General features: G+C 47.5%; 1 protein-coding gene across 1 annotated transcript in view; it reads left to right on the top strand.

Moving 5' to 3' along the window:
- The first annotated feature begins 310 nt into the window (after window positions 1-310).
- Window positions 311-27,310, top strand: part of tmprss6 (transmembrane serine protease 6) — a 90,200-nt gene continuing 63,200 nt past the window's right edge. Inside the window, exons 1-2 of the mRNA XM_072588639.1 lie at window positions 311-725; window positions 19,398-19,512. Of these exons, the coding sequence (XP_072444740.1) occupies window positions 579-725; window positions 19,398-19,512 (262 nt within the window). The 5' untranslated portion in view covers window positions 311-578. The remainder of the gene's footprint in view (window positions 726-19,397; window positions 19,513-27,310) is intronic.

Raw genomic sequence — 27,310 nt, 5'->3', positions numbered from 1 at the left:
AACCAGTCCTTGCGGAACATAGCCCCAAACTAAAGTAGTCCTGCCTGCCTCTACTTGGCCCATAACCTAGGAAAAGAAGTGGCGCTGCGGGAAAAATAATTGCCCCTGAAGTCACAGAGGCGATTAAACCCAGAGGACCATCAGATCCTGTGGATGTGCTGAATATTTCTGCCCACACATTTCCAATCTCTTCTGAGGAGCTTTGACAAGCAGTGGAGCAGTAGGACCCAGTGGAATCCAACCAGTGAGGCTGTTTATGCTTTGTTAGGACTTAGTCACAGGTGTCTGCAAAGTCTTTACCTTGACAAGACTCTATTTCTCTCGCTGTGCGCTCAGCAAAACACTCTCTCCATCGTGAGGGAAGAATCCAGACTTTGACAGAGCACTAAGTGACCCTCCTTTCAAAGTATTGATCGCTTGGTTGCTCAATAGAGCTGTTTTTAATTTCCATTCCAGACTGCAAAAAAAACATTGCCGCTGTCAGTTTTTCTCCGGGAAAGACCTGTCAACTGAAAGTGTGCTGCGGATGCCTGGCACAGAGCAACAGAAATATTCAAGCGTGCACCTGAGGGTTGAACATGAACGGGCAGGAGCCCTCCGAATTTATCCCAGGGCCAATGAACATGGTCAGGAATAACATGAACAGGCAGGAGCACCCCGAATTTATCCCAGCGCCAATGAATATGGTCAAGACCAACATGAACTGGCACCCCAACGCAGAATTTGTAAGTTGCAATGTTGCTGTGAGATTTGCTGCATTTTACAATGACACTGTGGGCAGTCCCCTTCCAGTTCCAACCAACGCGTTATGTCTCCAGTGCTTGGGGTCATTCGGCTGTTTTTCAAAAGTACTTGGGTTCTGTTGAATAGTCCAGTCGATTCTCTGGTAGATGTGGCTCGGTCCCAACTCTGAGAGAGAAGCTGGAGAGTTCCGCACACCCATCAAAGGCTGGAGAACTAATTCTGTGATGACTGGAGGGGTAGGGGTGCAGAACTGGAGAGATAGTGCACTGAAGGGGTGCACAACTGGAGGGCTGGTATATTGGAAGGGGAGCAGTACTGGAGGGTTGGTGTATTGGAAGGGGTGCAGTACTGGGGGGTTGGTGTATTGGAGGGGTGCAGTGCTGGAGGGATGGTATATTGAGGGGTGCAGTGCTGAAGGGATGGTATATTGAGAGATGCAGTGCTAGAGGGATGGTGTATTGGAGGGGTTCAGGACTGGAGGGTTGGTGCATTGGAGGGGTTCAGGACTGGAGGGTTGGTGTATTGGAGGGAGTGCAGTACTGGAGGGTTGGTGTATTGGAGGGAGTGCAGAACTGGAGGGTTGGTGTATTGGAGGGAGTGCAGAACTGGAGGGTTGGTGTATTGGAGGGAGTGCAGAACTGGAGGGTTGGTGTATTGGAGGGAGTGCAGAACTGGAGGGATGATGTGTTGGAGGGGCGCTGTGCTGGAGGGATGGTATATTGAAGGGTGCAGTGCTAGAGGGATAGTGTATTGGAGGGGTGCAGAATTGGAGGGGTGCTGTGCTGGAGGGTTGATGTATTGGAGAGGTGCAGTACTGGAAGGAGGGTATATTGGAGGAGTGCAGTACTGGAGGGATGGTGTTTTGGAGGGGTGCAGTACTGGAGGTTTGGTGTTTTGGAGGGGTGTGGTACTGGAGGTTTCGTGTATTGAAAGGGTGCAGTACTGGAGGTTTGGTGTATTGGGGGGCTGCAGTACTGGAGGGAGGGTGTATTGATGGGGCGTAGTACTGAAGGGAAGGTGTATTGAAGGGGTGCGGTACTGGAGGTTTGGTATATTGGAGGGATGCGGTACTGGAGGGAGGGTGAATTAGTAGGGTGTAGTACTGGAGGGAGGGTGTATTCGAGGGATGCAGTATTGGAGGGGTGCTGCACTGTTGATGATGTTTCTAAGAAGAGCCCTTCACCTTCAGGCCTTGTCTTCCCTCTCTCTCACGTGGACCTAAAGCATCCCCTCCCCAAACCATTCTTCCAGGAGCAGGAGACTTCTCTCTGGGGATCCTGGCCAATATTTATCCCTCACCGACATTATTAATAAAAGATTATCTAGTCATTATTGCATTGCAGTTTGTTAATGTTTGCTGCAGGCAGACAACCTGCTGCTGGTGCTACATCACATGGTCAAATAAAGACATGTATCTGAATAGCTATAAGGACAGGAAAGGTGCTATGCAAATGGCTGTCTCTTTTTGCTGGTTCTTGTGGTTCAAACACAAAGGATCCATCACGCTTACAATAAGGCTCACACTGATGTGTTTGATTCTGATATGTTTCCGTCTTCTACTCCGTGCCTTACTCCTGATCCTGTGCTACTCTTTTCCCCAGGGCTGAAGGCTCTGGTGAATTAGCCAGCATCTCAGGAATTGTTTTCAGAATCGACAGAATTTGTTTGCCCACCAGCTGTGGGGTAAGAAGGGGGGCATTCGCCACCTCTGAGCTTCAGTGTAGAGCTCACAGTTTGAGGCCCAGCCTCAGGCCTGGGAATAATGTTCCTCGCTGCTCCAATACAGCAGGTGCGGCCTAGCTCCTGTACCTCTCCCCGGAGTCATCAACACAACCCTGGGCTCTTCCCCCCCCCCCCCACCACCTCACTGAATCCTTTGAGATTAATTAGCCACTCCCTCCAACCCTTACTGAACCCATTATGGAACTGTTTTCCGAGTGGGCGGAATGGAAGAATCCAAAATATTACTTTGTGACGTTAGAAGATGCAAAAAGACAAATTCAGGAAAGATAATTTTGTTTCGTTTGACGTGAAAAGCACCCAACGAGGAATGTTTGCTTGTCAATCCTCCTTGGAATTTTCTGGAGCTGAACAACCAGTACCATTTTTCTCCTTTGCATTTCTTGCACGTGCTTGGTCATTGGTTTTGGGGGAAAAAAATTGTAACTGGGCTGTTAGATTGAGTAATATCTTGGATAATATCTCTAACCATGGCTGGCAGTGGGACCGGGGAGGCTAAATCTTCGGAGCTATCTCACGCATAGTGGAGCTGGGGTAAAGTCACTGTAGTCCACCTCTCTCAGTGAGACAGAGAGAAATACCTGGTGGTAGTTTAACCTAAGGGTCATCATGTCTCAGGTGAGGAGAGAGGCTGAAAAGGACAGTCCTTCATGGTCAGTTCGGCTGGTGCTGGAATTGAGCCTGCTCTGTTGGTATCACTCTACATCACCAATCAACCATCCAGCCAACTGAGCTAGGCAAAAGTGAGGACTGCAGCTGCTGGAAATCAGAGTCTAGATTAGAGTGGTGCTAGAAAAGCACAGCTGGACAGGCAGCATCCGACGAGCAGGAAAATTGACGTTTCGGGCAAAAGCCCTTCATCAGGAATGAGCTCTTCATCAGGAATTAAGGGCTTTTGCCCGAAACGTTGATTTTCCTGCTCCTTGGATGCTACCTGACCTGTGCTTTTCCAGCGTCCCTCTAATCTAGCCAACTGAGCTAACCAACCCCAAGGTCAGGGGCACCCATGTCTCCATCATGCACTCATCAAAATCCCTTCCTGCCCTGGCAGCTTGCATCGGAATGATTTTCCCGAGAGTATCTTTTGACTGATAATGTGGGAATGAGATTATTTCCACTCCCTTGTCAGATCACTTTGCTCTATCTGGAGCACATTGACTTTACAAAATCCTGGTCTCTATTTTAAGATTCCTGAATGCCAAGAGGCAGAATTCTTGCTCTGGTTGGATAAATCTCTGGCCGTCCTGTAATTGGTGTTACAGTTCTGGGCACCACACCTCAGGAAGGATACATTGGCCTTGGAAGTGAGCATTGATACAATTCACTGGGGTACCGGGGGCGAAAGAGTTAAACTATTAGGGCGGGTTGTATAGACAAGGTTTTGCCTTCCTCTGAGTGTGGCGGATGAAGCAGTGGGTCTAACCGACATACTTAAAATGATCTTAGAAGTTCTGGATTGTTTAGCTCAGTTGGTTGCAGGTTAATGCCAAGAGTGTGGGTTCAATCTCTGAATCAGCTGGTGGTAGTACATGGAGGACTAGAGTTGAGTGGTTTCCCTGAATCCAGTGCCTCTCTCTAATGGAAAGAGATGCCTATGTTCTGTATGCCAAATTGCCCCACTACCCAGGGTAGGGGCAAAGGGACCATGTGCAAATTGGCTCCCTTGCCTCTTGCCTTCCAACTACAAGCCTTTTAAAAACCATCCATTGAATATTTGATGGAAAACTGCAAATCAAGGGAAAATAATGTTAAAATTCAAGCTTGGCAGTTCTTATGCGATGTCAGGAAGGCCTTCTTCACACAAGTAAGGAAATTTAGAGACCTCCAGCCAACTGACTTCATCAATGGAGTCAATGGGGGGGGGGGGGGGGGGGGGGGGGGGGGGAAGCGTCAATGGAAAATCTCAAGGTTGAGACCATCATTAGGCAAGGGACTACAGAACCAAGGCAGGTAGATTGGATCCATGTACGTATGAGCCAGGAATGGAACGGGATGAAGTGGGAGTGGGGGAGAGTGGGAGGAATGTCATCTACCATCACCAGAGACACAGAAGCCGAACTCTCTTATGTGGCCGGCCTTTCACCGGCGTATCTGTGCATCGAAAAAGGAGCCGGCCACCAAATCTGTCAACATGAGGATTTTCACCCCTGTGGTAAATCATTACCCAGACTCTGTCTCTGAAAGGACAGGCTCGGTTTTAAGGTCAATCCTTTCAAAACGCTGATGTATAGTTTGGATACAAGGGTCATGCGAAAGCAAACACCAGCCTTTGAGATTTGAGTGCCCTGATTCTGGGATTTTACTTTTCCTGAATGAATGAAGAAAACCTTGCATTTGTAGAGCAGTTTCCACCTCCACCCCCACCCCCCCCACCCCCCCCCCCACCCCGCCCCTGCTCTCCAACAATGTTCCTATTCAATGGATGGTTTTTAAAAGGCTTGTAGTTGGAAGGCAAGAGGCAAGGGAGCCAATTTGCACACATTAAGTTCCCACAAACAACAACCAGGGAATAAACAGATAATCAGCACTTTTTGTGTCAATAAATATTTTACTCTTTCACGGGATGTGAGCATTGTTGGAAAAGACAACATTTGTTCATCCCAATCTGCTCTTGAGAGCACCATCAGAAATAGGAACAGGAGGAGGCCATTCAGCCCCTCGTACCTGCTCCACCATTCAACAGGATCATTGCTATTCTGACATTCCTCACCTTCACTTTCCCTGTAAGCCTTGAATCTCCAACTGATCAAGAATCTATCTCCGCCTTGTGTATACACAAGGACTCTGTCCCCCACAGCTCTCTGCGGCAAAGAGTTTCAAAGACTCTCAACTCTCTGAGAGAAGAGGTTCCTCCTCATCTCAGTCTTCAATGTCACACAACACCAGGTTATGATCCAACAGGTTTATTTGGAAGTACAAGCTTTAGGAGCGCTGCTCCTTGGACAGGTCATAAGGATACGTGCCCTATGATCATGCTCCACCAGCTACCTACCGAAGGGTCAGTGCTCTGAAAGCTGATGGACAAAAAGGAAGAAAAAAGTATTACCAGGAAATTTAGAAAATAAAAAGCAAAAAAAAAGAAACAAAATAAAAATAAATCTGTTGGACTATAAGCTGGTGTTGTGATTTTTAACTTGGTCCACCCCAGTCCAACACTGACATCTCCACATCAGTCTTAAATGGGTGCCTCTTTATTCTGACACTGTGCCCTCTGGTTCTAGACTCTCCCATCAGTGGAAACATCCTCTCAGCATTGACTCTGTCAAACCCCTTAAGAATCTGATATGTTTCAATGAGATCATCTCCCATTCTTCTAAACTCCAGTGACTAAAGTCCCAACCTGTTTAACCTTTGCTCATTTGACAATCCCTCTATACCAGGGATCATCCTAGCGACCCTTCTCTGAACTGCTTCCAATGAAATGATATTTTTCCTTAAATAAGGGGACCAAAACTGCTCACAGTCCTCCAGATGTGCTCCCAACCACCAATGCTTTTGTACAGTTGTAGTAAGACTTCGAGGAGAAAGTGAGGACTGCAGATGCTGGAGCTCAGAGCTGAAAATGTGTTGCTGGAAAAGCACAGCAGGTCAGGCAGCATCCAAGGAGCAGGAGAATCGCCGCTTCGGGCACAAGCCCTTCTTCAGGGCTGTAGTAAGACTTCCCTAATCTTATACTCCAACCTCCTTTGAAATAAGGGCCAAGATTCCATTCACTGTCCTGATTACCCGCAGCCCCTGTGTGATAGCTTTCTGTGCACAGGTCCTCTCAAGTACCTTGGTTCACAGCTTTCTGGAGTTTTTTTTTCCATTTCAATTACCTCCTGTCCTTTTGCTCTCCCTTCCAAAATGAACAACTTCGCATTGTACTAGAGCAGACGGTCTTCTCAAAGTTCGGAAGTCCATCAGTGGTTAACACTGCTGCTTCACAGACCCTGGTTCAATTCTACCCTCAGGTGACTGTCTGTGTGGAGTTTGCACATTCTCCACACGTCCTCGTGGGTTTCGTCCCACCGTCCAAAGATGCACAGGTTAGCGGATTTGCCATGCTAAATTGCCCGTAGTGTCCAGGAATGTGCAGGCTAGGTGGATTAGCCATGGGAAATGTAGGATTACAGGGATAGGATAGAGGGGTGGGTCTGGGTGGAAGGGTCAGTGTGGGCTCAATGGTTTGAATGGCCTGCTTCCACACTGTAGGGATGCTATGATTCTAAGTAAGGGAAAGAGGCTGGAAAGGAAGTTGGGCAGGAAGGGAATTTTAGGATTTTGACCTGGTGACGGTGAAGGAACAGAGATATATTTCCAAGTCAGAATGGTGTGTGGTTTAGAAGGGATATTGTAGGTGGTTGTGTTGCCATGTATCTGCTATTGTTGTCCTTCTAAATGGTGGAGGTGATGTCAAAAGAGCCTTGGTGAGTTGCTGCAGTGTGTCTTGGCGATGGTAGACCCTGTTGCCTCGGTGCACCGATGGTGAAGTGAGAAAAAGATTATAGACTTTTTCTGAGATGACGTTGTATTTCTTGAGCGTTTGAGTTCATCCAGGCAAGTGGAGAGTGTTCCACACCCCACTTCTGACTTTCGATTTGTAGATGGTGGGCAGGCTTTAGACAATCAGGGCGTGAAATATTTGTCTCAGAATTCCTTGCTCTCTAAGCAAGAATATTTTGAATTCTATTCAGTTTCTGGTCAACAGGAACCTCCAGGATGTTGGTAGTGGAGATTCAGTGGTGGTTGCTGTGTCGCCATAGTCTTACCAAAACCTAAGGGCTGCTCTCTCATTTGAGAGAGAAGCAACTGGTGGTGATTTAACCTCAGGGTCACCAGACCTCAGGCGAGGGAAGAGGTTGAGAAGAAGAGTTCTTCATGGTAACCTCAAACTGGCGATGGGAATTGAACCCACTCTGTTGACATCACACTGCTCTGTAAACCAACAATCCAACCGATTGAGCTGAACCACACAAGATTCTGAGAAGTTTGACTTAGATGTTCTAGCACTAGTGAAGTCTCAAACTAGGGACATTAAGAAGGGAACATTCATTTTTTTAAAAAATGTGAAGAAATTTATTTTCTCATAGTGAAAGGCTAGAATTTTCTAGCCCAAAGAATTGTGAAAGCTAAATGGGTAGGGGAGTGGATCTGATAGGCTTACTCTTCAGAGGGTCAGTATGGACGTGTTGAGCCGAAGGGACTGTTTCCACACAATAGGGATTCTATGATTCTATCTCAAATTACCTTAAAAGAGGGTAGACAGCTTTTTGAAATATTAGTGGTTGAGGGCTATGAGGATCAAGCCTAAAAAGAGGATTCTGGATTAGTGGTGCTGGAAGAGCACAGCAGTTCAGGCAGCATCCAAGTAGCTTCGAAATCGACGTTTCGGGCAAAAGAAACGTCGATTTCAAAGCTACTTGGATGCTGCCTGAACTGCTGTGCTCTTCCAGCACCACTAATCCAGAATCTGGTTTCCAGCATCTGCAGTCATTGTTTTTACCTAAAAAGAGGAGTTGAGGCCTGGGTTGGCCCAGCCATGATCTGATAGAATGGGGGAGCAAGCTCAAGGGGATGAATGCTCTACTCCTGCTCCAATTCCTTGAGAGTCCATTTCATGTTTTCTTTTGTCCAAAGGGGGGGGGGGGCATGATACAATGTGCTAAAGGGGTAGCTCAGTGGTTAGCACTGCTGCCTCACTGCACCAGGATTCCAGGTTTGATTCCAGCCTCGGGTGACTGTCTGTGTGGAGTTTGCACATTCTGCCCGTGTCTGCATGAGTTTCCTGCAGGTGCTCCGGTTTCCTCCCACAGTCCAAAGATGTGCAGGTTAGGGTGGATTGGCCATGCTAAATTGCCCCACAGTGTTAGGTGCATTAATCAGAGGGAAATGGGTCTGGGTTGGTTACTGTTCGGACGGTCAGTGTGGACTTGTTGGGCTGAAGGGCCTGTTTCCACACTGGAGGGAATCTAATCTAAATTCCCCTCAGTGGTGGAAATGCCATTGAATGTCAAGGCACAGTGGTTAGGTTCTCTGTTGTTGGTGATGGTTATTGCCTGGCACCTGTGTGGTATGAATGTTACTTGACATTTGTGAGGCTAAGCCTGGATATTGTCCAGGCCTTCTTACATGTGAACGTGGGCTGCTTCAATATCTGAGGAGTTGCAAATGGTGCTGAATATTGTGTGATCTTCAGCGAGCGTCCCCACTCTGCTCTTACGAATGTTATTGATGTCGCAGTTGAAGATGGCTAGGGCAAAGAACTGAGGAAGTGAGAATTCTTGTGGTGCAGTGGCAGTGTTCCATACTCTGGATCACAAGGCCTAGGTTCAGTGTACAGTCATAGAGTCATACAGCATGGGAACAGATCCTTCAGTCCCACTGGTCCATGCTGATCCTGTTCCCACCTGCCTGCATTTGGCCCATACCCCTCCAAACCTTTCCTAGTCATGAACTTATCCAAACATCTTTTAAACATTGTAACTGTACCTGCATCCACCACTTTCTCTGGCAGTTCATTCCACACATGAGCTACTCTCTGTGTAAAAACATTGCCGTCATGCCATTTTTAAATCTTTCTCCCCTCAACGTAAAAATATCCCCCTAATTTTGAAAGTCCCCTGCCTAAGGAAATGACCATTGTCATTCATCTTATCCATGCCCCTCATGATTTTATAAACCTCACTAACTTCACCCCTCAACCTCCTACGCTACAGTGAAAATAGGTCCCAGCCTTTCCAGTCTATTTTTATATCTCACACTGTCCATTCCCGGCAACGTCCTGGGAAATCCTTTCTGAGCCCTCTCCAGCTTAATAATATCCTTCCCATAACAGGGCGTTCAGAACTGTACACTATACTCCAGAAGAGAACTCACCAATACCCTATACAACCTCAACGTGACACTCCAACTCCTTTACTCAAAGGTCTTTTTTTAAATTATTCATTCACAGGATGTGGGTGTCGCTGGCTAAGCCAGCATTTATTGCCCATCCCTAACTGCCCAGATTAATTTATAAAATCTACCTTGAGGAGCTCCTGCAGAGATATCCTGAGATTGAGATTATTGACCTCCAACAATCACACCCATCTTCCTTTGTGCTTGGTATAATTTCAACCAGTGGAGAGTTTTCCCCCAAATCCTATCAACTGTGTTTTTTTTCTCGAGTTCCTTGATGACACATTTTGGTCAGGTTTTGCCTTAATTTCAAAGCAGTCACCTCATCTCCAGAGTTTAGCAAAGAGGGAAGTGAGATCAGGAGCTGTGTGGAACCAAACTGAGAGGCAGTGAGCACATTATTGCTGTGTAAGTGTTGCTCGATCACAGCGTTGATGAAATCTTTCATCATTTTGTTGACAAACGGCAACAGTGTGATGGGGTGAGCATTGGCCAAATTGAATTTGTCCTGTACTTTGTGGACAGCACATACCTGGGAAATGTTTCTCGAGGTTGGGTCGATGCCAATGTTGTAGCTGTGCTGCAACAACTAGTCCTTCAGCACAAATTTTAGATTAGATTCCCTACAGTGTGGAAACAGGCCCTTCGGCCCAACAAGTCCACACTGACCCTCCGAAGATAAACCCACCCAGACTCATTTCCCTCCCACTAGTTCACCTAACACTACGGGCAATTTAGCATGGCCAATTCACCTGGCCTGCACATTTTTGGACTGTGGGATGAAACTGGAGCACCCGGAGTAAACCCACACAGACACTGGGAGCATGTACAAACTCCACACACGCAGTCACCTGAGGCTGGAATTGAACCTGGGACCCTGGTGCTGTGAGGGAGCAGTGCTAGCCACTGAGTCATCATGCTGCCCCGAATTTTCAGTACTGTTGCTGGAACGTTGTGAGGGTCGGTAGCCTTTGCCGTCTCTAGTGCCTTTAGCCTTGATACCACGTGGCGTGAATAAATTTAGCTGAAGGCTGGTCTCTGTGTCGTTGGGGAGCACAGGAGAAGGCTGAGATAGATCGTCCACTTGGAATGTCTAGCTCAAGATGTTTGTAAATGCTTCAGTCTTGCCTTTTGCACTGATATACCTTCCAGTTCATTGTTGAATTGTCCACCAATGTTCACAATTGGATGTGATAGGGCTGCAGAGCTTCGATCCAAAGCCTCACAACGCCAGGGACCCGGGTTCGATTCCTCCCTCGGGTGACTGTCTGTGCGAAGTTTGCACGTTCTCCCTATGTCTGCGTGGATTTCCTCCGGATGGTCCGGTTTCCTCCCAATCCAGAGGTGTGCAGGTTAGGTGGATTAGCCATGCTAAATTGCCTGTAATGTCCAGGATGTGCAGGCTATGGGGATTAGTCATTGGAAATACAGGGTTACAGGGAAATAAGGTTGGGGTGGGTCTGGGTGGGATGCTCTTCCAAGTACCAGTGCGGACTCAATGGGCCAAATGGCCTGCTTCCACACTGTAAGGAGTCTACAATTCTACGCAGAATGAAGCAAATTGGCTGAAGATTGGTATTTATGATGCTGAGACCACAGAAGGAGGAGGGTGAGATGCATCATCCATTTGGTACATCTGGCTGAAGATGCTTCACTCTTATCTGTCACACTGATATATAGATTCCAGTTCATTGTTGAATTGTCCACCAGCATTCACATTTGGATGTGATAGGGCTGCAGAGCTTTGATCTGATGCTAAATTGCCCACAGTTTTAGGATCACATAGTCCTGTCTATTGCAAATCGCTCCTGCCATTTGCCATGCCTGTTTGGTAGCTGCACCAGATTGACATCTTATTTGTCGGTATGCTTCGCACTGCTCCTGGCACAACCTCCTGCACTCTGAAGCAGGGTTGATCCCCTGGCTTGATGACAAAAGTGAAATGGAGGATATTTTTACATTGAACACAATTCTGCTGCAGCTGATGGCCCACAGCGTCTCATGGATCGCCAGTTGTGAGTCGCTAGATCATTTGTGAATTCCTAATGAAGAGCTTTTGCCCGAAACATCGATTCTCCTGCTCCTCAGATGCTGCCTGACTGGCTGTGCTTTTCCGGCACCACATTCTTGACTCTAATCTCCAGCATCTGCAGTCCTCACTTTCACCCAGTTGTGAATCTAACTCATTCAGGAAGGTGGCAGTGCCACACAACACACTGAATGGTATCCTCAACACACACTACCTGGCCGATATACCCTTCAGGATTCGCCAGTGGGTAATGCCACTCTTGGTGATCGAGATCGAAGTCAAGTATATTCTGTCAACGTTAATGTGTTTTCCGATGATGTTCAAAATGGCATAGAGCCGATTCATCAGCTGGGGGACGAAAGGGTGAAGATAATCAACAGAATGTTTCCTTGCCCAAATTTGACCTGAAGCCATGTGACTTCACGAGTCTAGCGTCTGTCCATCATCGCCAAGGCAGAAGTCAAAAGTGTGATGGAATACTCCCCATTGGCTGGAAATCTGCAGCTTCATTGATGAAAGTAAAAAAACTTGACATCATCCAGGACAAAATAGCAACTTGATTGAGTTAAGGAAGAGAGACAGATGGGACATTTTGATTTCAGGTGACCCAAAAGTGACTCCGCTCTTGTATGGATTACTCAAGCATTCACGTCCAGGTTGGAGGTGGGGGCGTTGACTATCCCAACCAATGCACACACACACACACGCATATAAAAAGAAGAAGAGAAGGAGAAAACGTTTACAATGACAAAATACTTTAAAAACTAAAGATATTGGTATAAATCCATGTGATTGAGAGAATCCAGAGAGCTTGCTGAAGGCAGAGTGAATCGGAAATTTCTTTGAAGTTAAAAACAGAAATCGCTGGAAAAGCTCAGCAGGTCTGGCAGCATCTGTGGAGAGAAATCAGTTACCATTCCGGGTTCAGTGACCCTCCCTCTGAACTCCGGGCTGTCCTTCTTCAGTCCTAAGGAAGGGTCACTTGGCCCAAAACTTTGATTTCTCTCCACAGAATATAGAACATAGAACAGTAGAGCACAGGATCAGGCCCTTCGGCCCACAATAGTATGCCGAACATGACGCCAAATAAACTAATCTCTTCCGCCTGCCCTTGGTCCATGTCCCTCCATGCCTTGCATATTAATGTGCTCATCTAAAAGTCACTTAAATTCCCTCCATCGTGTCTGTCTCCACCACCACCCCTGGCAATGTGTTCCAGGCTCCGACCACTCTCTGTGTAAAAAACATGCCCCACGCATCTGCTTTGAACTTGCCCCCTCTCACCTCCGTGACTCTAGTTTTAGACATTTCAACTCTGGAAAAAGATTTTGACTGTTAACTTTATCCATGCATCTCATAACTTTGTAGACTTAGAACATAGAACAATACAACGCAGAACAGGCCCTTCGGCCCTCAATGTTGCGCCAACCAGTGAACTATTCTCCATTCGCCACTCCCCCCCCCCCCCCCCCCCCCAACAATCCCATCATCATCCATGTGCTTATCTAAGGATTGTTTAAATCTCCCTAATGTGGCTGAGTTGACTACATTACCAGGTAGAGCATTCCACGCCCTTACCACTCTCTGCGTAAAGAACCAGCCTCTGACATCTGTCTTAAATCTATCACCCTTCAATTTGTAGTTATGCCCCCTCGTACATGCTGACGTCATCATCCTACGAAAAAGACTTTCACTGTCTACCCTATCTAATCCTCTGATCATCTTGTATGTCTCTATCAAATCCCCCTCTTAGCTTTCTTCTTTCCAATGAGAACCGACCCAAGTCTCTCAGCCTTTCAGACTTGTATCTAATCTCCCCACAGCTTCTGCCATTCCAGGGAAAGCAACCCACGTCTTTCTAGCCTCTCCTTGTACCTCAAACCTTTGAATCCAGAGAGCATCCTGGTAAACCTCTTTTGCACCCTCTCCAAACCCTTCACATCCTGTTGTGGTTGTGTTCGCCGAGCTGGGGATTTGTGTTGCAGACGTTTCGTCCCCTGTCTAGGTGACATCCTCAGTGCTTGGGAGCCTCCTGTGAAGCGCTTCTGTGATCTTTCCTCCGGCATTTATAGTGGTTTCTCTCTGCTGCTTCCAGTTGTCAGTTCCAGCTGTCTGCTGCCGTGGCCGGTATATTGGGTCCAGGTCGATGTGTTTGTTGATAGAATCTGTGGGTAAGTGCCAAGCCTCTAGGAATTCCCTGGCTGTTCTCTGTTTGGCTTGCCCTATAATAGTAGTGTTGTGCCAGTCAAATTCATGTTGCTTGTCATCTGTGTCTAAGGATAGCTAGTCGTGTCGTTTCGTGGCTAGTTGGTGTTCATGGATACGGATCGTTAGCTGTCTTCCTGTTTGTCCGATGTAGTGTTTTGTGCAGTCCTTGCATGGGATTTTGTACACTACGTTGGTTTTGCTCATGCTGGGTATCGGGTCCTTTGTCCTGGTGAGCTGTTGTCTGAGAGTGGCTGCTGGTTTGTGTGCTGCTATGAGTCCTAGTGGTCGCAGTAGTCTGGCTGTCAGTTCGGAAATGTTCTTGATGTATGGTAAATGCCGGAGGAACCAACACAGAAGCGCTTCACAGGAGGCTCCTAAGCTCTGAGGATGTCACCTAGACAGGGGACGAAACGTCTGCAACACAAATTCCCAGCTCGGCGAACAGAACCGCAACAACGAGCACCCGAGCTACAAATCTTCTCACAAACTTTGAACCTTCACATCCTTCCTGTAATGTGGCGGCCAGAACTGAATGCAGTATTCTTAAAGTGTGGTCTAACCAAAGTCCTGTAAAGCTGCAAAATGAAATGCTGACTCTCGTACTCAATTCCCTGACCAATGAAGGCAAGCATGCCATATGCCTTCTTTACTGCCCTATCTACTTGTGTGGCCACTATCAGGGAACTATGGACTTGATCCCCAAGATCCCACTCTACATCAATGCTGTTCAGGCACGTGCCATTAACTGTATAATTTTCCTTAACATCTGATCTCCCAAAATCCAGTTTAAAAGTTAAACAAGATAATATAGTTTTTTTATGAGTTTAGAATCACTTTCAGTTCTTGTGGATCTGAGATTTGGAACTCTATTCACCAATAGTGCAGGGTTGCAGAAGCATATACCATTACAAAACATAGTTACCAAGTCTCTTTCAGCAGCCCACAACACCTCCCATTGTGGAGGACAAGGGCAGCAGTTCTAAATTTGTTCACTGGATGTGGGCATCACTGGCTGGGTCAGCATTTATTGACCATCCATAACTGCTGTTGAGAAGACAATTGTAGTTTGTTACTTGAACTCGTGACTCAAATGGTCCTGGTGGGTAAATTTATTGAATCAGAACCAAAGATAGTGCAAGAAGAGCAGGAGAATTCTGCCCGGAGAGAGGTCTAATGTTCATCGCAATGTTCAGCACCGCAAACAGATTGCGTGCGTCACTATTGCAAAGTGATTGGTCAGTCCTTGCTAGATATGCACACTTTGATTTCTTCATTTCCAGACTGTGCTAATGCAAAGCGTCTAAAGACACCCAAAGATCATAAAAAGTGTTGTATAAGATGTAAGGACCTCTTTCCAATGCCTGCCTCACAATATGTTAGAAAGAAAGGCTGGGAGATTTTTTCCACTGGAGTGGAGGAGGTTGAGAGGTGACCTTATCGAGGTTTGTAAATCATGAGGGATATAGACAGCTGCAGCTTTATAGGACTTTAGTGAGGTCATGTTTGAAATATCGTGTACAATTCTGGTCACCACACCACCAGAAGGATGTGGATGCTTTAGAGAGGGTACAGAAAAGGTTTACCAGGATGTTGCGTGATATGAGGGATTTTAGCAACAAAGAACAGTTGGATAGACTGGGTTTGTTTTCACTGGAACGCAGGAGGTTGAGGGGCGGCCTGATAGAAGTTTATAAGATTGTGAATGGCGTGGATAGAGTGAGAAGCCCGAGGCTTTTTCCCAGGGTAGAGGGGTTAGTTACTAGGGGACACAGGTTCAAGGTGCTGGGTAGTGGGGGAAGGGGGTGGATTTTAAAAGAAGCAACTTGTTCACGCAAAGAATAGAATAGAATTCCTACAGTGTGGAAACAAGCCCTTCAGCCCAACAAGTTCACACCAACCTCTCCAAAGAGTAACCCACCCAGTCCCCTCTCCTATTACTCTACATTTACCCCTGACTAATGCACTTAACCTACACATCCCTGAACACTATGGCGCAATTTAGCATGGCCAATCCACATAACCTGCACATCTTTGGACTGTGGGAGGAAACCGGAGCACATGAAGGAAACCCACACAGAGACGGGGAGAATGTGCAAACTCCACACAGACAGTCTGTGTGTCCGAGACTGGATTTGAACCTGGGTCCCTGGTGCTGTGAGGCAGCAGTGCTAACCACTGAGCCACCAGGCCACCCATACTCAGTGCCAAAGGGTGCTAAGTGCCTGGAACACGCTGCCAGACAAGTGGTGGAAGCACAATAGCAGCATTCAAGAAAAATCTGGACAAATATATGAATAGGAAGGGAATAGAGGCATACAGATCCTGCAAGTGAAGGCAGTTTTAGTGTGGAAGGGCAAAATGTGTCAGCGCAGGCTTGGTGGGCCGAAGGGCCTGTTCCTGTGCCGTGTTGTTCGTTCTTCTATTGGGTTAATGGCAGGTGTCCTTTCCCTCAGATGGGGGATTTCAAGTTGGAGGGGTGGAGGGGGAGCATTTTTAAGGTGAGAGCAGAGAGATTTGAAAAAGCCATGAGGGGCAACTATTTTACATAGAGGGTGGTTCGTGTGTGGAATGAACATCCTGAGGAAGGGGTGGATGTGGGTACAGTTACAATGTTTAAAAGACACTTAGAGAAGTACATGAACAAGTTTGGCTGGATATGGGCCAGGAGCAGGCAGGTGGGACTTAGTTTGGGATTATGTTCGGCATGGACTGGTTGGACCGAAGGGTCATTTAGCACAGAAACTGACCCTATGACTCTATGCTCAGACCAGGCTTGTCAGTACAGGAGGGAATTAATAGTGTGAGATGGTTTTCTATCATTCATGTAGCATGTTAATAAACTTCAATGTTTCCATGTGTTGCACTTCCAAACAGCAAGTAGAGGTGTCCCCTCCCGTATCCGCGGATGATGTATTGCAAGATCTACAGCGGATGTCGGAAACCGCGGATAGTAGCGAATCCTATCATTTAAATTGACCTCCCCGGTAACCCTCTGGAATTATTTCTGGATTGTTCCATGTAATATTTTCGAGCCACAGTAAACCGCAGGATAACTAAAACCACGGAAACCGAATCTGCGGATTTAGGGGTTTTATTGTACTATTCACATGTACTTTATTTCAGCACATTTCTTCACTGAGTACAAATTCCACATGTGCTTCGTGTAGTAACAAAAGGAAAGATGGTAGTGAGCGGCCTTCCTGAACCAATGCAGTCCACGTGATATGGATACAACCACCAGGGAGTCAGGATTCCAGGAGTTTGACCTGGAGACAATGAAGGATAGGTTAAATTGTTCCAAGTCAGGATGGTGGTGTCTGGGTTTTGGGGGTAAACTTGCAGACAGTGGTGTTCCCATGTGTCTACTGCCCTTGCCTTCTAGATGGTACAGGTTACTGGCTCGCAAAGTGGTGTTTAGGGAGCCTTACTGAGCTGAATAAGGGATAAGTTATCCTTGATAAGAAGGATAATATGGATAAGCAACATCAGGAAACCAGATGGTTCTTTTTTCCATGATTTTATCATCACTATTTCTTTGGTTAAATATATTACCCAGGTGTGTTAATTAATTGGTATTAAATTCCACTAGGTTTCTTGGCGGGATTTGAACCTATTTACATTAGTCCGAGCCCCTGAATTATTTGTCTAGTGTTGTTACCATTTCCCCACCAATGGACACAATGATAGAGAGCATCCATGCTCCTCTTTGTAACAGTGCGGTGTGGTCTTACAAATTCATCTGTGAGAGCCTTCCATCCATGTGACTGACTTTCTGAGCCATGTTGACAGAAAACATGGACTAGGTTTCTGTACTTCACAAGAATTTCTATTAATCACAAGTAATTACACTCTAGCTAAAGGTAAACAATTACGAGCATTGGTGTATAACTCTAAAAGTTAAAACTCTAACACACACACACACACACACACACACACACACACTGAAAAATGTGGGTGTTGTGGAATTGGTTTCTGGTCACAGGATTTGTTCTTGTCATAGAGATGTACAGCACAGAAACAGACCCTTCGGTCCAACTTGTCCATGCTGACCAGATATTCCAACCTAATCTAGTCCCATTTGCCAGCACCCAGCCAGTATCCCTTTAAACCCTTCCTATTCATATACCATCCAGATGCCTTTTAAATGTTGTAATTATACCAGCCTCCATCACTTCCTCTGACAGCTCATTCCAAACACGTACCATCCTCTACATGAAAAAGTAGCCCCTTATATCCTCCAGGATATACCTCTTATATCCTTCCCCCTCACCCTAAACCTATGCCCTCTAGTTCCGAACTCCCCCACCCCAGGAAAAAGACATTGTCTATTTATCCTAACCATGCCCCTCATGACTTTATAAAACCTCTGAGGTCACCCCTCAGCCCAGAGCCTTACCTGGGTCTCTGGGTTAACAGCCCAGCAATGATGCCACTAGGCCATCACTTCCCCTAAAGGAACGAAGGGCTGCTTCTCTTTCTAACAGTTCAAATCCTGCCTCAGCAGATGGTGAAATTTGACTTCAGCAAACATCTGGAATTAAGAGTCTAATGATGACCCTGAATTGATTGTTGGAAAAAACCCATCTGGTTCACTAATGCTCTTTAGGGAGGGAAACTGCCATCCTTTCCTGAAGTGGGCAGAGCATGTGAATGGGATAGTTAGAAAGGCTGATGGGACACTTGCTTTCATTAGTCGTGGCGTAGAATCTAAGAGCAAGAAGGTAATGTTGGAGTTGTACAGAGCGTTGTTCAGGCCCCAGCTGGCGTACTGTGTGAAGTTCTGGTCACCTCACGACAGGAAGGATGTGACAGCACTAGAGGGGGTACAGAGGATATGGAGAATCGGGCTTATGTCTGAAACATCGATTCTCCTGCTCCTCAGATGCTGCCTGACCTGCTGTACTTTTCTAGCACCACCCTCTCGATTCTGATTAGTCCTCACTTTCTCCTAGTACAGGGGATATTGCCTGGGCTGGAGCGATTGAGCTATAAAGAGACTTGATAGGCTTGGATTGTTTTCTTTAAAGCAGAGAAGACTGAGGAGGGGGGACATGACTGAGGTGTGTAAGATTATGAGGGGTGTGGACAGGATAGAGAGCAGTTGTTCCCCTTGGTTGAGGGATCATTTACTACAGGGGCATACTTTTAGGGTATGGGGAAGGACATTCAGAGGGTATTTTGGGAAAAAAATCCTTTCCACTCAGTGGGTGGTAGGAATCTGCAATGCACTGCCTGCGAAGGTAGTGGAGGCTGGAAATCTTGACAAAAGATTTGGATGAGAACTTCAAATATCATAACATTCAGGGATTTGGGACAAGCACAGGAAATTGGGATGAGCACACGTTTAGTAGTAGCTACGTCAATGCAAACTCAATGGGCCGAACAGCCTTCTCCGCTCTGTATGAATCTATGAACCTGCCTGCTCTGGCCTGCATGTGACTCCAGACCCACAGCAATGTGGTTGACTCCTAACTGCTCTCTGGGATGGGCAATAAATACTGATGCCCTCATCCTGTGACTGAATTAAAAAGAAATGTTTCTTGGCTGTCAACCATCCTCCTTTCCCCCGTCTCAGAAATATTGCAATAAATGCAGGAGACAGGGGAAATAAAAATACGATCTTTCCTTTGATGCACCTTTTGAGGTGTGTTCCCCCAGGGTGGTTGATGTGTCCTGGAGTCGAAACTGGAGTTCCCGGTTGGTTACTGACTGACTGTACAATGAGTCTGAAGCTACCTGAGTGATTATAAACATTGCTGTGTCAAAAATGGTCATCTTTTTGTCTTTTATCTTCCAGGTGATTATACCGACAAAACCGGCAGGGACTGGCAGGAGGACAATAATCATCGTGTCCTTTGTGCTTATCGTTGTGATTATGGTCATCACTGGAATTGCCCTCTGGTACTTCCTGAGTAAGTGATCCAGCTGTTTCTCCCATTTAATAGTAAAGAGTCCATTCCCATTAGAGTCATAGAGATGTACAGCGCAGAAACAGCCCCTTCAGTACAACTCATCCATGCCAACCAGATATCCCAAATTAATCTAGTCCCATTTGCCAGCATTTGGCCCATATCCCTCTAAACCCTTCCTATTTATATACCCATCCAGGCTTTTTAAATGTTATAATTATACCAGTCTCCACCACTCCTTTGGCAGCTCATTCCATACACGCACCACCCTCTGTGAAAAAGTTGCCCCTTAGGTCCCTTTTATATCTTTCCCCTCTCACCCTAAAGCTATGCCCTCTAGTTCTGGACTCCCCCATCCCAGGGAAAAGACCTTGTTCACCCTATCCATGCCCCTCATAATTATATAATCCTCGATAAAGTCACCTTTCAGCCTCCGACACTCCAGGGAAAATAGCCCCAGCCTGTTCAACCTCTCCCTATAACTCAAATCCTCCAACCCTGGCAACGTACTTGTCAAGCTTTTCTGAGCCTTTTCAAATGTAACAAGATCTTTCTACAGCAGGGAGCCCAGAATGCACTGACCAATATAGGCAAGCATACCAAACATGTTCTTGACTGTCCTGTTTAACTGCAACTCCACTTTCAAGGAAATATGAACCTACACTACAAGGTCTCTATGTTCAGCAACACTCCCCAGGACCTTACCGCAAAGTGTATGAGTCCTACCCTGATTTGCCTTTCCAAGATACAGCACCTTATATAACCAACTTAAGAATTGTCTGGACAGTGGGCAGAAAACTAGAGGATGTACCCCACACTGGGGCGGTGTACCCCACACTGGGGCGGTGTACCCCACACTGGGGCGGTGTACCCCACACTGGGGCAGTGTACCTACGCGAGGTGAAGTATATCGCAAGATACACAAATACCAAGACACACCCGCAGTGAGGCGTTACACCGACCCGCCATGAGGCCTTACACACGGACCCGCATTGAGGCCTTGCACACACCCCCGCGGTGAGGCCGTACCCACGCCCGCGGTGAGGCCGTACCCACGCCCGCGGTGAGGCCGTACCCACGCCCGCGGTGAGGCCGTACCCACGCCCGCGGTGAGGCCGTACCCACGCCCGCGGTGAGGCCGTACCCACGCCCGCGGTGAGGCCGTACCCACGCCCGCGGTGAGGCCGTACCCACGCCCGCGGTGAGGCCGTACCCACGCCCGCGGTGAGGGCTCACCCACGCCCGCGGTGAGGGCTCACCCACGCCCGCGGTGAGGGCTCACCCACGCCCGCGGTGAGGGCTCACCCACGCCCGCGGTGAGGGCTCACCCACGCCCGCGGTGAGGGCTCACCCACGCCCGCGGTGAGGGCTCACCCACGCCCGCGGTGAGGGCTCACCCACGCCCGCGGTGAGGGCTCACCCACGCCCGCGGTGAGGGCTCACCCACGCCCGCGGTGAGGGCTCACCCACGCCCGCGGTGAGGGCTCACCCACGCCCGCGGTGAGGGCTCACATACACCCGCGGTGAGATGATACAAAACACAGGGTGCTGCTCTAATGGGTACGCTGGAGCAAATAGAACTGAGTATCTGTAAACCTTAGTCAATAAAGACAGTACTTTAGATGGAAAGAGCTGTAAAGAAAGCATACAAAAACAGAAATTGCTGGAGAACCTCAGCAGGTTTGGCAATATCTATGTAAGAAGTGTTAACATTTCAAGTCTGGTAACACTCCATTGGAAGAGTATTTTATTTTATGTAAGTAAAGCATTTGATATTGCAGGCTTCATAAATAGAGGCATAAAGTCCAAGGGCAGAGAGGCTTTGTGAAACTGGTACAAGACACTGGTTTGACCTCAGCTGCAATCCTGTATACATCTCTGGCCACCGCATTATAGGAAGGCTTTGGATGTTTTTAAGAGAGTTCAGGAGAGATTTACAGGAATGGTTTCAATACACTTCACGTATGAGGATAAATTGAAGAATTTGGAGCTGTTCCCCTTGAAGAGGAGAATGTAAAGAGGAGATCTGAAAGTGATTCTTAAAATCATGAGGGCTCTGGGTAGGGTGGACGAGGGAACCTGTTAGGCGAAAGTGGGTACTGCAGGTGCTGGAGATTAGAGTCAAGATTAGAATAGTGCTGGAAAAGCACAGCAGGTCAGGCAGCTTCCGAGGATCAGGAAAATCAGTTTAGGATATCCGGTCGGCATGGACGAGTTGGACCGAAGGTTCTGTTATCGTGCTGTACGTCTCTATGACTCCACGAGCGGTCCGAGTCTAGATTGCTCTGCCTGGAAGTGTAGTGGAGGCATCCAAAGGAGCTATGAAGGATAACTTGGCTGGAAACAATGTGCAGGGATATGGGGAAAGGGCAGGAGGGTGACACCGGGTTAGAATATTCTGAGTGGCAGTGCGGGTACAATGGGCTGAATGGCCATCTTTCTACACTATAGCAAAAATGTGATATTGTGCCAGAGTGAATTTATGCACTCCACACCCCCAACCACCACCCCCACACCATCATCATATTTGAAAGTGGGGGGAAGGGGCTGTATATTGAATAAAGCCAGTGACCAGTCCACCACCTTCCCTCCCACAGCCTGAAGGGTTGCGGTGAAGTATTGGCCACCCTGCCCACCCCTTTGGCTTATTGGGGCCCTTACATTGCCAGTTAATGTCCTATTTCTGCCAATGCTGCAGTAATACACGTGCCTAGGAAATCTAGTGAAGGTAGACAAAGGATGAAAAGCAGGAAGATTGAAGGGGTATCTCATCTGCTCAAATCCCCAACCCTCACCCACCCCTCACCCCTCACCAAGCAGCCCTTACTTTATGTCTGGGTGACATCCCCCTTCTGGGCGGCATGTTGTCTCAGTGGCCAGCACTGTTGCCTCACAGCACCAGGGACCCAGGTTCGACTCCACCCTTGGGTGACTGCCTGTGTGGAGGACACACATTCTCCCCGCGTCTGTATGGGTTTCCTCCCACAGTCCAAAGATGTGCAGGTTAAATGGTTTGGCCATGCTAAATTGCCAGTTGTGTCCAGGGATATGCAGATAGGTGGGTTAGCCATGGGAAATGTGGGGTTACAGGATAGGATGGAGTCGGGGTTTGGGTGGGACGCTGTAGACCAGATGGTCTGAACTGCCTTTTTCCACACTGTGTCAGCATTCCGTGATTCTGCTCAGAACTGCTTGAAATACCAGCAGTGGCCACCATTTGCTTCAATGCTGCTGAGCATATAGCACGGCTGGCCCTGAAGAAAGGTCATGTCCAAAACGTTGACTTGTCCACCTCTTGACGCTGCCTGGCTTGCTGTGTTCTTCCAGCCTCCTCCTGGTCTACTTTGGATCTGCAGTTGTTTTTTTTGGCTCTGGCTAATCCTTCCACACTGTAGGGAATCTAATCTAATCTAATGGTCCAGGAGTTCATGAGAGAGAGATTTCCTGTCCCCAAATGGGCAGAGGTCCCATTCTCTCCCCTTGTTAAGGACAGTTCCTCACTAAAGGGGGCAGCCAGGTACAAAGTCAGTGAAAAACCCTCACCCCCAATTTTTCAAGCAGAGGAAAATACCCCCCTGCAAACCTTCCCCCTGGAGATATTCACCCACATAACCAAAAACCCTGCTGAAAACATTCACAGGTGTATCTTAAAGGAAGAAAAGAAGAGTTTTAGAGAGAAGAATGCCCGATCTTTGAGTCTTAATGAATGAAAACACAGCTATCAATGGTGGGACATTGCAGTATTGGAGTAAAAGTGGGCTATTCAGCCCCTCGAGCCTGCTTCACTTTTGAGACCATCGCTCCTAATGCCGCTCAATGTGATTTGCCTGCACTACCTCCATTCACTTTGATGGCATTAGCAACTAAACAGCGATCAGCTTCTGTCTTGAACGACTGAATGTGTAGGCTTCCACAAACGTCTGGGATAGAAAATTCCAAAGATCCACCCAAGAAGACCTTCCTCCTCACCTCAATCCTAAATGATTTGCCTTTTATTCTGAGGCTACTTCCACTGGTTCTAGTCTCTAAAGCCAGAGGGAATACCCTTTCTGCACCCTGTCTAACCTACATGGGGGAGGAAGCCAGAACTGGGAAAGTGCTGGTGTCTTGTTTCTTATTCATTCACGAGACATGGGAATCGCTGGCTGGGCCAGCATTTATTGCCCATCCCCAGTTGACCCTTGAAGAGATAGTAGTGAGCTGCCTTCTTGAACCACATAACACCAGGTTATAGTCCAACAGGTTTATTTGAAAGTACTAGCTTTCGGAGCGCTGCTCCTTTGTCAGGTAGCTAGTTGGGCAGGATCATAAGACACAAAATTTATAGCATTATAGTGTCATGTAACTAGATTGAACCACTGCAGTCCACCCAATGTGGGTTAAACAATAGAAAGACTCCCTACGGTGTGGAAGCAGGACCTTTGGCCCTAGGGGCGGCACGGTGGCACAGTGGTTAGCACTGCTGCCTCACAGCAGCAGAGACCGTGTTCAATTCCCGCCTCAGGCGACTGACTGTGTGGAGTTTGTACATTCTCCCTATGTCTGCGTGGGTTTCTTCCGGGTGCTCCGGTTTCCTCCCACAATCCAAAAATGTGCAGGTTAGGTGAATTGACCATGCTAAACTGCCCGTAGTGTTAGGTGAAGGGGTAAATGTAGGGGAATGGGTATGGGTGGGTTGCACTTCGGGTTGGTGTGGACTTGTTGGGCCGAAGGGCCTGTATTCACACTGTAAGTAATCTAATAAAAAAAACGCGATCACAAGTCCACGCTGACCTTCCAAAGGGTATCCCACCTAAACCCATTCCCCTACAAATCTACATTTACCCCTGACTAATGCACCTAACACTATGGGTAATTTCCCATGGCCAATTCACCCTGACCTGCACATCTTTGGACTGTGGGAGGAAACTGGAGCACCCGAAGGAAACCCACGCAGACACAGGGAGAATGTGCAAACTCCACACAGACAGTCGCCCGAGGCTGGAATCGAACCTGGGTCCTTGGCGCTGTGAGGCAGCAGTGCTAACCACTGAGCTGCCCCACAATGCCCTTACAGCGGGTATTCCAGGATCTTGACCCAGCAAGTTGCAGAGGAGGGGGTAGCAGAGACAGGGAAGGGGGGAGGCCACGGAGGGATTTGAAAACAAGAGTGAGAATTTCTACATTTGGTGGACAACGGCTTGAGTGAGGGGCAAAGTTCAGGCAATATCATAGAATGCAAATATATAAAAGCTCCAAATGGTCATTGGTTAAACATACGGATGATAATGGAATAGTGTAGGTGAGATGTGCTTCAGATTGGTTCCACAGGCCAGTGCATCATCGAGGGCTGAAGGGCCTGTACTGTGCTGTTATGTTCTATGTTCTCATATGCTGCTACGTAAGTTTTATTTCAGTCACAACTGAATAAATATTTTCACAGTAAGCCCGGCCAATGGCAGGGATGCTTATGCTGTGTTGGTTGTTTTCAACGCCAGTGGACGTTGGTTCTGTTTGTCATGCCATGTTGTGGGATAAACAAGCGAAGGGATCCCACAGGGGTGTAGAGAGCAGGTGCAAATCACTGGGCATCAATCGCTAAAGTAAACCTGACAGGCCCATCGGGGGTTGCGTGGCCGTGGTAACCGATAAGCAAGAGAGACTTGACAACCTCTCGGCACCAAAATAACACAGCTCCCTTGTTGGTGATTTGTCCCACTCTCTTGTTGACCGTGAGACACTGGGGCAGGAGCACAGCTGAATGTCTTGGGGCTGACATCCTTCTGAGATTGAGCCAGAGTCTCCACAGGTGAAAGGTTATTCTCCAGAGTCCCTGCCCCAAGCCCCATCCAGGTAAAAGCAAATCATAGCAACATTTATAAACAAAACAAAAAGATTATATTCTCGCTCAATTGTCAAAATGTCTGGGAAATGGCTGTTTGGCCCGGGGCAGCCTGCTGGAGGCAAGAGCAGCCTTCCCTCGAATTTTTTTTCTTGCATGGCAATAGCTTGCAGAACGGGAAGTCAATGCCACCATCGCCATGCCGACCACCAATGGGAATGCACAGAACCATGCTGAGGCTGTGCACGCTGCACAGTTTAGAGGGAACGTCAGTCAAGAAGGGGATTCTCTGGGAATGCATCAGTCCAGGTTGACAATTCTGAACTCTCAGTAACAGCAGCGCCTTCCTATCACAAATGGTTAACCATGTTAATCATTCACGCCTCATGATTGTGCTACTTAGGGAGTAATCCACAGGTGCTGCCTCACGCTCTGGGGCCACAGATTCAAATCCCACTGGTGGAATTCAAATTTGGTTAATTAAAGCCTGTATTCAAAATACAGGGCAATTCTAGCCCCATCTAGTTTACTAATGCCTCCTGTTGTGGTGCAATACTAGTGTCCCTACCTCAGAGGTGGGTGTCTCAGTGGTTCGCACTGCTACCTCACATTGCCAGGGACCTGGGTTCGATTCCAGCCTCTGGCGATTGTCTGTGTGGAGTTTGCACGTTCTCCCTGTGTCTGGGTGTTCCAGTTTCCTCCCACAGTCCAAAGTTGTGCAGGTTAGGTGAATTATCCATGAGAAATGCAGGCTTAGAGGGATTAGGTAGGAGGGTGGAATGCTCTTTGGATAATCAATATGGAATTAATGGGCTGAATGGCCTCTGAAGAGCATCCTGCTCTCTGCCCTATCCCTATGACCCAGTATTTTACCACGGCCAATCCACCTAACCTGCACATCTTTGGACTGTGGGAGGAAACCAGAACACCTGGAGGAACTCCACACAGACTCAGAGAGAATGTGCAAACTCCACACAGACAGTAACCTGAGGGTGGAATCAAATCTGGGTCCCTGATGCTGTGAGGCAGCAATACTAACCACTGAACAGCCATGCCAACTGGATGTTGTGCTGTATTTAGCACTCCTAACACAGGGAAGGGTTTCAGAAAAGTAGTATTGTCCTGACTGGCTGAATGGCCTTCCTCTGTGTGGTAACCATTCTACAATCTTATATTTTTAATTAATAAATGAAAAGAAAATGAGAAAGCTATAAGACTTTGTTTAATATTCCGGGAGAGTTACCTCCAGATTTTTATATACAGCAGTATCCAGGATATTAAACTTTAATCACTGGAGTTTCCTGGTCAATCCTGGAGGATCCATGACTCATGGAGTCATAGAGTCATAGAGATGTACAGCATGGAAACAGACCCTTTGGTCCAACCTGTCCACGCCGACCAGATATCCCAACCCAATCTAGTCCCACCTGCCAGCACCGGCCCATATCCCTCCAAACTCTTCCTATTCATATACCCATCCAAATACCTCTTAAATGTTGCAATTGTACCAGCCTCCACCGCATCCTCTGGCAGCTCATGTACCACCCTCTATGCGAAAAAGTTGCCCCTTAGGTCTCTTTTCAATCTTTCCCCTCTCACTCGAAACCTATGCCCTCTAGTTCTGGACTCCCTGACCCCAGGGAAAAGACTTTGTCTATTTTCCCTATCTATACCCCTCATAATTTTGTAAACCTCTATAAGGTCACCCCTCAGCCTCTGACGCTCCAGGGAAACCAGCCCCAGCCTGTTCAGCCTCTCCCTATAGCTCAAATCCTCCAACCCTGGCAATATCCTTGTCAATCTTTTCTGGACCCTTTCAAGTTTCACAACATCTTTCCGATAGGAAGGAGATCAGAATTGCATGCAATATTCCAACAGCGGCCTAACTAATGTCCTGTACAGCCGCAACATGACCTCCCAACTCCTGTACTCAATACTCTGACCAATAAAGGAAAGCATACCAAATGCCGCCTTCACGAT

Source organism: Chiloscyllium punctatum, chromosome 18, assembly GCF_047496795.1.
Source record: "Chiloscyllium punctatum isolate Juve2018m chromosome 18, sChiPun1.3, whole genome shotgun sequence".
NCBI lineage: Eukaryota > Metazoa > Chordata > Chondrichthyes > Orectolobiformes > Hemiscylliidae > Chiloscyllium > Chiloscyllium punctatum.
This window is presented reverse-complemented; position numbering and strand designations above follow the sequence as displayed.